Source organism: Xyrauchen texanus, chromosome 11 (assembly GCF_025860055.1).
Source record: "Xyrauchen texanus isolate HMW12.3.18 chromosome 11, RBS_HiC_50CHRs, whole genome shotgun sequence".
NCBI lineage: Eukaryota > Metazoa > Chordata > Actinopteri > Cypriniformes > Catostomidae > Xyrauchen > Xyrauchen texanus.
In genome coordinates this window covers 15,498,274-15,508,331 of record NC_068286.1, presented here as the reverse complement: position 1 = coordinate 15,508,331, position 10,058 = coordinate 15,498,274, and the positions used below count along the sequence as shown (strand labels likewise).

At 37.1% G+C, this 10,058-nt stretch overlaps 2 protein-coding genes across 3 annotated transcripts; both read right to left on the bottom strand.

The window, feature by feature from the left end:
* Nucleotides 1–1,184: 1,184 nt before the first annotated feature.
* LOC127651267 (homeobox protein HMX2-like) lies at nt 1,185–2,754 on the bottom strand. Of its 2 annotated transcripts, none has more exons than XM_052137018.1 (2): nt 2,444–2,754; nt 1,185–2,338 (listed from the first exon to the last, which is right to left on the bottom strand). In XM_052137018.1, the coding sequence occupies exons 1-2, from the start codon at nt 2,646–2,648 to the stop codon at nt 1,827–1,829; spliced, it is 717 nt and encodes a 238-aa protein (XP_051992978.1). In that variant the 5' UTR covers nt 2,649–2,754; the 3' UTR covers nt 1,185–1,826. The 2 variants fall into 2 exon arrangements, with proteins under 2 accessions (XP_051992978.1, XP_051992980.1); XM_052137020.1 differs by having other exon boundaries at nt 2,470–2,656.
* A 1,603-nt stretch (nt 2,755–4,357) lies between these two features.
* Nucleotides 4,358–6,096, bottom strand: LOC127651266 (homeobox protein HMX1-like). Its single transcript, XM_052137017.1, has 2 exons — nt 5,763–6,096; nt 4,358–5,171 (listed from the first exon to the last, which is right to left on the bottom strand). Exons 1-2 carry the CDS (start codon nt 6,058–6,060, stop codon nt 4,570–4,572), a joined length of 900 nt encoding a protein of 299 aa, XP_051992977.1. The 5' UTR covers nt 6,061–6,096; the 3' UTR covers nt 4,358–4,569.
* Nucleotides 6,097–10,058: the final 3,962 nt, after the last annotated feature.

Below are 10,058 nucleotides of genomic sequence, written 5' to 3'. Positions count from 1 at the left end.
ATCTGCTCTGTGAACGAGTGATTATCCGCCAGCGTTTCTTGCGTAGTTTACATGCAAATAATTTTTGCAATTAAGAAAAACAAAAAACATGTAACGTCTTCCCTATCCGCTACCGAACAATGCCAGTGATCACATTAATTTTGGGAAGAACAAGTATCGAGCTTTATAAACCCATAATATGTATGCTACTCTTCTTTACTTATTGGATCTTTAGACCATATAGGGGCCGTTGAGATTATTATCGCCGAAAGGACATTGGGCCGTTTGCCATGTCTTCAACCGGTGGCTGAAAGAATTAATTTAGGTCAAGGATCTGTGAATGGCGGAGCTGAAGAGCTGGACCCAAATGGCAACAGACGCCTTCTTCAGTTTCAGTCTCTGGGAACTGTACCGGGGCCTATCATGACCTCAGTAGAATTTGAGCAATTTATCAATGACAAAATTATGTCCTTTTCAGAGCATAGTATTGCACAAATAAGGTTCCACTGACAAAGTAGCTTAACTAATGATTTTATGCGCACTAGAGCACGTACATTGTCTGTAACATTCTACACGAAGTATTTACATTTTAACGAACACGTGAAATTAGCCTCAGCTTGTTTATTGTGAAAAAAGAAAAGAACAAAAAAATTAGCCTACAAATGCCCGACGATTTTTATTTGGAGAACAGTGAAAAACTTTTGTTAAGGGAGTATATTCTACTCTTGTTTCATAAAACACTGTGAAACCACAAACACAATTCTAATTATATTTATCCGGAGGGTTCCTGACATTTAAATGCCACCTTTTCTAATCGTTTATATCTCGCAGTTAAGACTAACAGACTCAATTGTAAGTAATTTATCCTCAAGAATAAGCCGCCAAGGCCTGTAGTAGCCCATAAAAGGCTTGTGATCGGAGTTATTTTCCGGTGAGGTTTAGTTAGCCTACGATAGATAACTCCTCAAAAACATGCGACAGCGACACTAACATTGTTAGTAAGACTCACGTGATTAATCACCATCCGTGAGTCTGACCTCGTTTGGATTGATAGGCTATTATCAACTGATGCAACACCAAAACACTATACATTTCTTTAATAATCTAAAATGGACAAGTTACAAAGGCGAGAGAAAATAATAATAATAATAATAATAATAATAATAATAATAATAATAATACAAAAAGGTTACAAACGCTCTCTTTCGAAGCAAGTGTAAAACAGGAGAGTTAATGAGACTCAAAAAAAAAAAGTTAATAACATTAGGCTAGCATTTAACTGGCCTAGTTATGCGTTTAATGATATAAAACGATACAATTCTAAAAGGAATAAACAACAAAACATGCGTTTTAAGTGTAAAATAACCAATACATTCACTTAAATACGTTTTAATTGAGCTCATGTAGAAATTAGAGGCCCGTGTAAAATACAAATGCATGCATGGATAATCTGTCTTTGGCGAAGATGTCTATGTAATAATAATAATAATAATAATACTAATGTAAAAAGTAAAACGGCTGTGTCATTGTGCCCTTCCACGTGAAGGCAGGATGATTGGCACTGGCATTTCTGCCAGTATGGCTACTCATCAGAGTAACTACGGGATAGAATATGCATGGTGTTAGATAGGCTATTTTATAAAAAACAAAATTACAGCTTACAATAAATAAAATCGGGTTTGCATAGAAATACAAGCCAACATCTGTCCTGAAAGCTCAACAATGTTTTCAGCAAAACACACAAAAAGGCCGAAAATGCTTTTTATGAAAACGTGAGTTGGCCCGTGTTGTCGTTATTGACATAGGCGCTAAGAAAGCAGTGTCCCTGTGCGAGGCTCTTTTCTAAGTCAAATATCTCCATCATAAAGGCTGAAATATTTGCTAGCGTTGGAGAAATAAAAGTAAGGCGCGCTTCCTCCAGGATACACGACTGGCAGAGGCATTGGAAGCATGCATCTTCCAAGCAGATTATTGTCTTTGTATAAAGCTGGGAGCGGTACCGTCTTTCCGATATCACCGATATCGCTATTCGGGCCCTCCAGTTCAGTAGACAGCTGTCTTTTTAATTTATTCCGTCGATTCTGGAACCAGATTTTGACTTGAGTTTCGGTGAGCTGTAAAGAGTTCGCCAGGCACGCGCGCTCCGCGCTGCTCAGATAGCGTTTCATGTCAAAAGTAGATTCCAGTTGGAAAATCTGTCTTTTTGAAAATATAGTGCGCGTTTTCTTTTTCGTCATCAGTTTGTTCTTCTTGCCGTTGCTCTTCTGTTGCGCGTCGTCGCAGCTGTCCGTGCTCTCGCTGCGCATGTCGGCGGCTTTCAGCGCGTCCACACTCCCGTCTCCGTCTCTGACGACTTTATCTGAAAGCCAGGCAGATGCTATTGATATTCGTTTTACAATTACAGCAAAGCAAAAACCACGTTAAAAGCAGTAGAACGGTACGGCATGCTCGAGCAACATCTTACCAATGTCGTGCAATCTTGCATCTGACCTTTCTTTGCCTGGATCCTCGCTGTCTCCGGGGTGATGTAGACAGCCATCCCGACAGACTACAAGCGCTGGCTTTGAATGACAGCTGTCAAAGTTTCTGCTGCTCGACTTGGAGTTGAGGATATTGTCAATAGTGAACTTCAAAGAAGCGGGTCGACATGACGCGTCTTCCTTGTTCATATTCTCCGTTGGATGCGGCACCCTTGGTCTCAGTGTCTCTTTTTTGCTGTGTCATAAACTAACGTCTCGATTCTCCGAGCACCATCTCTCCACGACGTGCAGTGCTGCTGCGTTTGCCTGTTAGTCCACTGACCGGAAGAACAGGATTCTCCATCGTTTATTGGTCACGAGAATCAGACAGCACAGCGGCCAATGGCAGAAGAGGGTGGGCGCTGGAGCTCAGACCTATCCAGACATCTGGCACACATAGGCCTACTTTTAATTTATTAACGACACTGCTTACTATTTAAATGTGCGCTCTTATGAAAAGGAAAGCGATTTTATCTTTTAGTTATTTTTTGTCCACTTATCGCATGAGTAGGCTGTCAGTTCGAAAAGAAAGAGAGGCTTATTAATATGCAGATCAGGCTTCGAAATGTGATTTTAACTGAACTTCCAGTTCCCACGTTAGTTAATTACATGACAGCAGCTATGTCAGAGAGATAGTATTTGCAGTCCTGTTTTTAATATATATATATATATATATATATATATATATATATATATATATATATATATATATATATATATATATATATATATATTTAAATGTAAAAATTAAAGCCTAATATATATATATATATATATATATATATATATATATATATATTAGGCTTTAATTTTTACATTTAAATATTGTCACGTTGAAATCATATTGAACTCATACGACATGCATATATGTAGGCCTATTCATTTATAGTAGCCTATTCTAAAATAATGGTTTGGTTTCTTGAGCGTGCGTTTAAATAAATTCGAGTTGTAAGCCATTTCGTCTGGTTGTGTACTCTGGTGATAAAGGGCTTAAAGTTGCTTTAAATGGTGCAATGCATTAAGATAAACGATGACCCTGACACCCCCCCTAATATTTATAATTGTGTCTCGGCACACTGAACACTGAAATGCACTCATGGCTTGATTAAAGTGACGTTAATGTTGTAGTAGGTTATATATTTTCACTGTATAGTAACTTACGTTTTTTTAGGAACATTAGCATATAGCCTTTGTAACTCTGGAACAGAAGACAGGCCTATATAATATATAATTATTTTATTTGCTTAATGTTTATACAATAAGATAATATTGCATGATGCTATGCTTACTTTTATCAAAATGCCTACCTAACAATAGCATACAGCAACCTTCTGTTGGAGATGAGTAAGTTTTGATATGTATTTGTAAACCCGTGTATGTGGATCCTTTCGACAATACATAATATTTCGGCTGCAACTATTTAAATGAAGTTATTTTTTACTAAACTATGTATCTCATTCAATGCATTGATTTGATCAGTTTTAGCAATAATTCACTGCAGATTAGAGAGGCTCATTTTAGTAAAGCAATCGTATTAATTTCCTTTTGGTGTGAATAGTGGCGAAATTTAACAATAATGTGGTGTTTGGCTTAAGGCTTCTAGTTATTTATTTAATACCAAAATTTATGAAGAATAACCCTATAGACACATGTGGGAATATATACGAGGTTTCAGCTGCAAGCAGGCCTATTAACGTCCTCTTACCACAAAATGGACATATTTACATAAACAAAACAAAAAATCACACATACATTTAAGTGAATCGTTTATTAACTATTAAAATTTATCATGTGGAAAAAGTGACAAACATCTTAAATTGGTGTTCCTGAATAAAAACATATTTGCTCAAAGCAAGTGTTGCCTTTAGGCGAGGACCCCCATGCGCAGAGTAAATATTATAGACAGACAACTGTGACAATAAACACCTTATGTCTTTCTCTTGTGATGTACAGGATGATAGGTGTTATCTTTGGATGCAGCATACATCAAGACTGTATTTCCAGTTATTGTACCTTTCAAAATAATCAATGATAATTTTCATTGGGCACCACATGTGTCCATCACCAAAAGTCAGACAAGTCCTGTCATTTGCGACGAGAGTAAATTCATTGAATGCGCAAATGATGTCAATGGATAGTTCACTGAATTCGAGAATCCCATGATTGGTGGCGAGACTTGGGACAGGTTAAAACTGAATGAGGACATGGGTGTCGTTTTATCGTGGTATAAGATGGGCACCCGTACTATCCGTTGGGGGCTGTGGTTGAAGTTCGCAGCCTCTAAATCGGCGGCCAATTGTCTTTTCCATTTATTTCGGCGGTTCTGGAACCAGATTTTCACCTGCGTCTCGGTCAGGTGCAGGGAGGCCGCGAGGCCGGCGCGCTCAGAGCTGCTTAGGTATCTCTTCAGGTCGAACGTTGATTCCAGCTGGAAGACTTGGCTTCTACTGAACACAGTCCGGGTCTTTTTCTTCCGAGCAGAGCCTGGCTCGGAAGTGTCTGGACCTGAACGCTCATCGAAGAGTTGTCGTGCGTCCTCGCCCTCGTCGACCACTGACTCGCTAGTTTTTCGGTCCACTGCTCCATCAAGAAGCTCGGAGGCCACGGGGGTGTCCCTGTCGCTGGCGACAGAGTGGCAATGCCCATCCGAACTGCGGGTTTCCTCTTTTGGACCTGATTAATGATTACAATAAAGTTAGAAGTGTTTGAGAACAATGTGGGTATATTGCACGTCCTGTGTATTAGATCAAATTGATTATTTGAAGTGCATCTAGGCCCATGTCGTTGTGTGTGAATTATAGTCGCCTACGTTTTTACGCAGCCAACTTTCTCTGTGGCTTTCACAGCTTTACACTTTACAGGGTTAACGAATCAGACAAACCAAAAGCACTCTTAAGCCTTTAAAGAGTTTGGGAAGTCTTTCATTGCGACTTGGCTGCTTTAGAGACACTTGGGCGCACACTCGAGCTGCTTTTGTTGGTTTTACCTAATTAGGCTTAACGCTAATGTGGACCTGCCAGCTGCAGCACACTTGCTATACCATGGTGTATAATTATTAAATTGGACAAATTCATTTAATTATAGTTTTTCTCACTTGGAATGAGGAAATCAGTCCGATAAAAGCTCCACTGATGCGCTCTTAAAAGCCTAGAACTCCCTGTTTAATTTTCACTTGACTATGACTTCATTTTTTAACAATAACAAGCAGGACTTTTGAGCAAAAAAAAAAAAAAAAAAAAAAAAAAAAACAAGTCAGCAACCTACTCTCTGGTGGCTCCAGAACTTTTAAGTGTGAGGTTCCCCGTCCATGCCACTCCAGAGGTGACTGTGTGTCCCGAGACATCTCTGTCTTGAAGCCTGTAGCTGCTTGACTGCACATTTCATTTCTATGCGCTTTAGTGCTGCCTTTGAGAACCACTTCTCTTTTACTCCCCTTGCCATCGCTATCATTGATGGGACTGACAGACGGTTCTGTCCGACAAGAGCCAAGTAAATTCTCGATGAAAAACGACGAGCTCCTCGATGTGTTCGAAGTACGCCGTTGTGGGCTTTTGTCATGCATTTCTTCTACAGCAAACACTATGTACAGCAATAGCAAGTTGATTCGCGAATACTTTTACGCAAAAAGTAACGAATCCTTTCCCTCTGTTATCCCCGCTCAATCATCTCTTCGGTGGGATTAAATCATTCGTACGTCCAAGGCGCCAGTACAGCGAGAAGCAGAGCTGCAGTACAGAAAAAAATCCAAGTCAAATGGTTAACAAGCCGAGGGCATTCTGCTATTGGATGATCACAATAGCAAATGGGATTTCTCATGTAAGGGTATTACTGGCCTCCAATTCGCCTTCGCTTTTGATCGTGCCTCAGGGTCGGTGGAACCCCTGTCACCGAGGGCTTTATTTGGGTCAATTAGGGAGCAAATCAAATATAAAGATAGTAGTTCCGCGCATCGCGTCAGCTGGGGATCTCGTAGAATCGGATGCTGCACCGTCTATTGGACAGATGTGACACTGCATCACAACCAGGGCGCAGCAAACTGAGGCATCCCAAAAATGTGTTGTTGGCTAATGCATTTTAAAAGAAAAATTATATATTTAAACTAAAATACTACTACTACTACTACTGCTAGTACTACTACTACTACTACTACTACTACTACTACTAATAACTTTCTGGATTCGTTTGGAATTCATGGTTTGATAAATCAGCTATTTAAGTAAGACAGGCTGTTCGTTTCTGACCCATGAAATTAATATAAAAAGAAAAAAGTAAGTATTAAAAAAAGTGTTAACCATAATTTGCCATATATTATTTCCTGGCCATGGTTGCTATTCTATTTAAAATCTATTGTCATAACTTTTTTATTCTGTTTAAATGTGTGTCCTATGTTTATTGGTTATTTTGATATGTGTGCACATGTCATAATATAAATAGAAACAAAAAATAGACCATACATAAATGTCATTTAGGATTTTTTTTTTTTTTTTACTTGATTATTTAGAAGTAGGCCTAGTCTACATTTAGGAACCGACATATTAATATCGAATTGTGTAGGCCTGTTAAGCACTACAAGAACTACAAAGTGTGAAACCATGCACCGAACACCTACAATTAGGCTATATTTTGTAAATAGCTATGCACGTATTAATGAAAAAATACTAAATTACAATATATATATATATATATACACTATTACCTAAAAAAATGTTTTAATTACATTATAATAGATTTTTTTATTACAAAATTTGTTCTAATATATTTGCGATGTTCCATGATTTTTAGCCGACGTAGCTCAAATCTTACTTTAATAAATAGCGTATAAAAAAATTAAATAAAAAAAAAATACGTTAACATAATCTTACATGATAAATAGCGTAAAATGTAGAACTTTCGGTTAAAGGTTTTGCGCTAATAATGCTATACACAATTATCAAAATAAAAATAGATTATTTACTGATTCTATTTTAAGTTATAGTCCTCTTCTTTGTTTTTCAAAATAATTTTAAAATTATTTTTATTTTTTATTTTCTAGTAATCTGCGATCTGTCGCCAATGCCAATTATTTTTTTATTTTTATTGTGAGGACTATTAGACATTAGTTTTGTGGTGGACTTTGCACAATTGCACAATTGTAATAGAGTATTTGCTTCGTTTACAAAAACACTCTGCTACATTAATGTAGGCATGAATAATAAAAAAAAAAAAAGCCTTAAGCAAAGGAATGATTATTGCTGGCTCTAGGAATAAGAGTAGGCTGCTAAAAGTTGAGTTTTGGACTTATAAAGTTTATTTCGTTTAATTATATAAATAAAACTATTTGTATCATATTGTTGAAGAGCAAAATACCTTTTTTACGAAACTGCAATTCATTATTTTTCAGAGACAAACGTGTAGGCTTTTAAGAATAGATTTGATAAATTCGCATGTTTTTCTCTTCACTAAACCAAAAAAAAAAAAAAAATAAATAAAAAAAATCGACCAGAACTTTATTGATTTATTGAAGGATCTGATTGTGAAAAAATATTTTCAGTGCATTGCCCTGTATTCTGATTATCTTTCAAAAACGAATTAATATAATAAAACAAAAAAATCGAAGTAAAGTTTGTAGAATATGTTAATAGCAAGAATGTTTATAGTTAATAGCATAATAGTTGTACCATTAATAAGCATAAGACCTTATTTGTAACCGTGGTGGTGTTTTTAATTTCAACAAAGGCAAGTCATTTAAATCACATCGTCTCTCTCTCTCTCTCTCTCTCTCTCTCTCTCTCTCTCTCTCTCTCTCTCTCTCTCTCTCTCTCTCTCTCTCTCTCTCTCTCTCTCTCTCTCTCTCTCTCTCTCTCTCTCTCATCATGTCAAGATGTCCTTGTCAAGGGGATTTTTCAAGCCTTCTTCATTGTGTTTTTTATATATATAATTGTTTTCCCTATTTTGGTCCATAATTAGAGGACTCATCTGATCAAATGAAAACTGTATAAAGCAACAACCTGCCTAGAAAAACGGCAGAGAATTTCGTGGAAAAGAATGCTTCAAATACACTGTGATTGGTGTAGGCCACTTACTTTTATCACATGATCTTGAAATTTGAAATCCATTTAATGATGATCAAAACAACTGAATTACTGTAGGTCAAAACAAAATAAGTCTTGAGTGTTCTTCTATTTGTTTGTCTTTTTGACTTTGGACTCAAGTTTTGATGGCTTGAGGTTCAATTTCCTTCTTCCCTGATTTTCCTTTACTTTTGAGAGAGAGGGAGAGATTATTTAGCTCATATTACTGTGTGTACTTCGGCACTCCTCTGATTTGGCACCCAGTCCGACCCCCTGTATGTGAGGGCAGACAGATCTTGGCCTCATGGGCATGTAACCCCACTGATCCTTATCCAGACTGGCATGGCCTTTTCACACTGCTGACCAGTATTAAGACCTGTAATGCTCTCTCTGTCTCTCCTTTTATCTCTCTATGTGTCTTTTTTCTTTTACCTTTTCTCTCTCAACACACATTATCTGTCTTCCACTTATTTAACTACCCTTTGCCCTCTTTGTCTTCCTCTGTAAGTCATATTTCTTTCCATTCACATGGATTCATCCCTCCCCCATGTGTCCTCTGTTCACATGATGATGGAATCTCCTAATAAGCGTAAAAATATTTATTCAATGTGTCTTAACAGCAATACTATATTTTAACCCACATTGATGGAACAAAAATACATCCAGGCCAGAAGAAGACATGATGGTCTCAATCTCGGCCTTCTCTGTTTAAGTTATGTGTGTCTTTTCCTCTGGGCATGTTGTGATGGCCATACAGTTCTTTATTAATAGAGAGTATAAAAAGACTTGCACGTGACCCAGTTCAGATTGATTTTCTCACCAATCTGTCACCCAGTAGAATGTTGGGACTGAAAGAGAGAGAGAAAGAGAGATAAGAGTGGTGAAACAGACCAAAGAGACCAAGGATGCTATTTCACCATGTACTGTAATCTTTAGTTTGACTGCTCTGAAGCATCCCATTAAAGAGGTTTCTAATGTTTCCAAACATGGTTCTCTCTGTTCCATCCACAAATGCAGGTGCTAGTCTTGAATAACATGGCATTTGCAGGTCACGATACTTGGCAACTGAAATGTCTTGTGCCTTACAGTCTTTCTGGGTTTGGAGGGTTACATTTACTAAAAGTATTCCACTACAGATTACAGAATACATGCTGTAAAATGTCATTTGTAACATATTCCGTTAGATTACTCAAGGTCAGTAACGTATTCAAAATACTTTGGATTACTTCTTCAGCACTGGTAGATTTTTTCACTTGTTTTGACAATCTGCCAGTACAGTAAGACAATATACACATGTTAAAAATACATTCTCTGAAAAACCAAAATATCTTATGCGGTGTTGATTCTAATAAAATATAAATATGTTGTTTTAAGGATATTTTTACAGGAAAACTAAGATTATTATCAAGAATACAATTTTTGCCCTAATACCAAAGGTCTTACTAGAAAAAAATAAATTACGATCCAATGGGAATTTTCTTTATAATAAATATGATCGTGGCATTTTAGT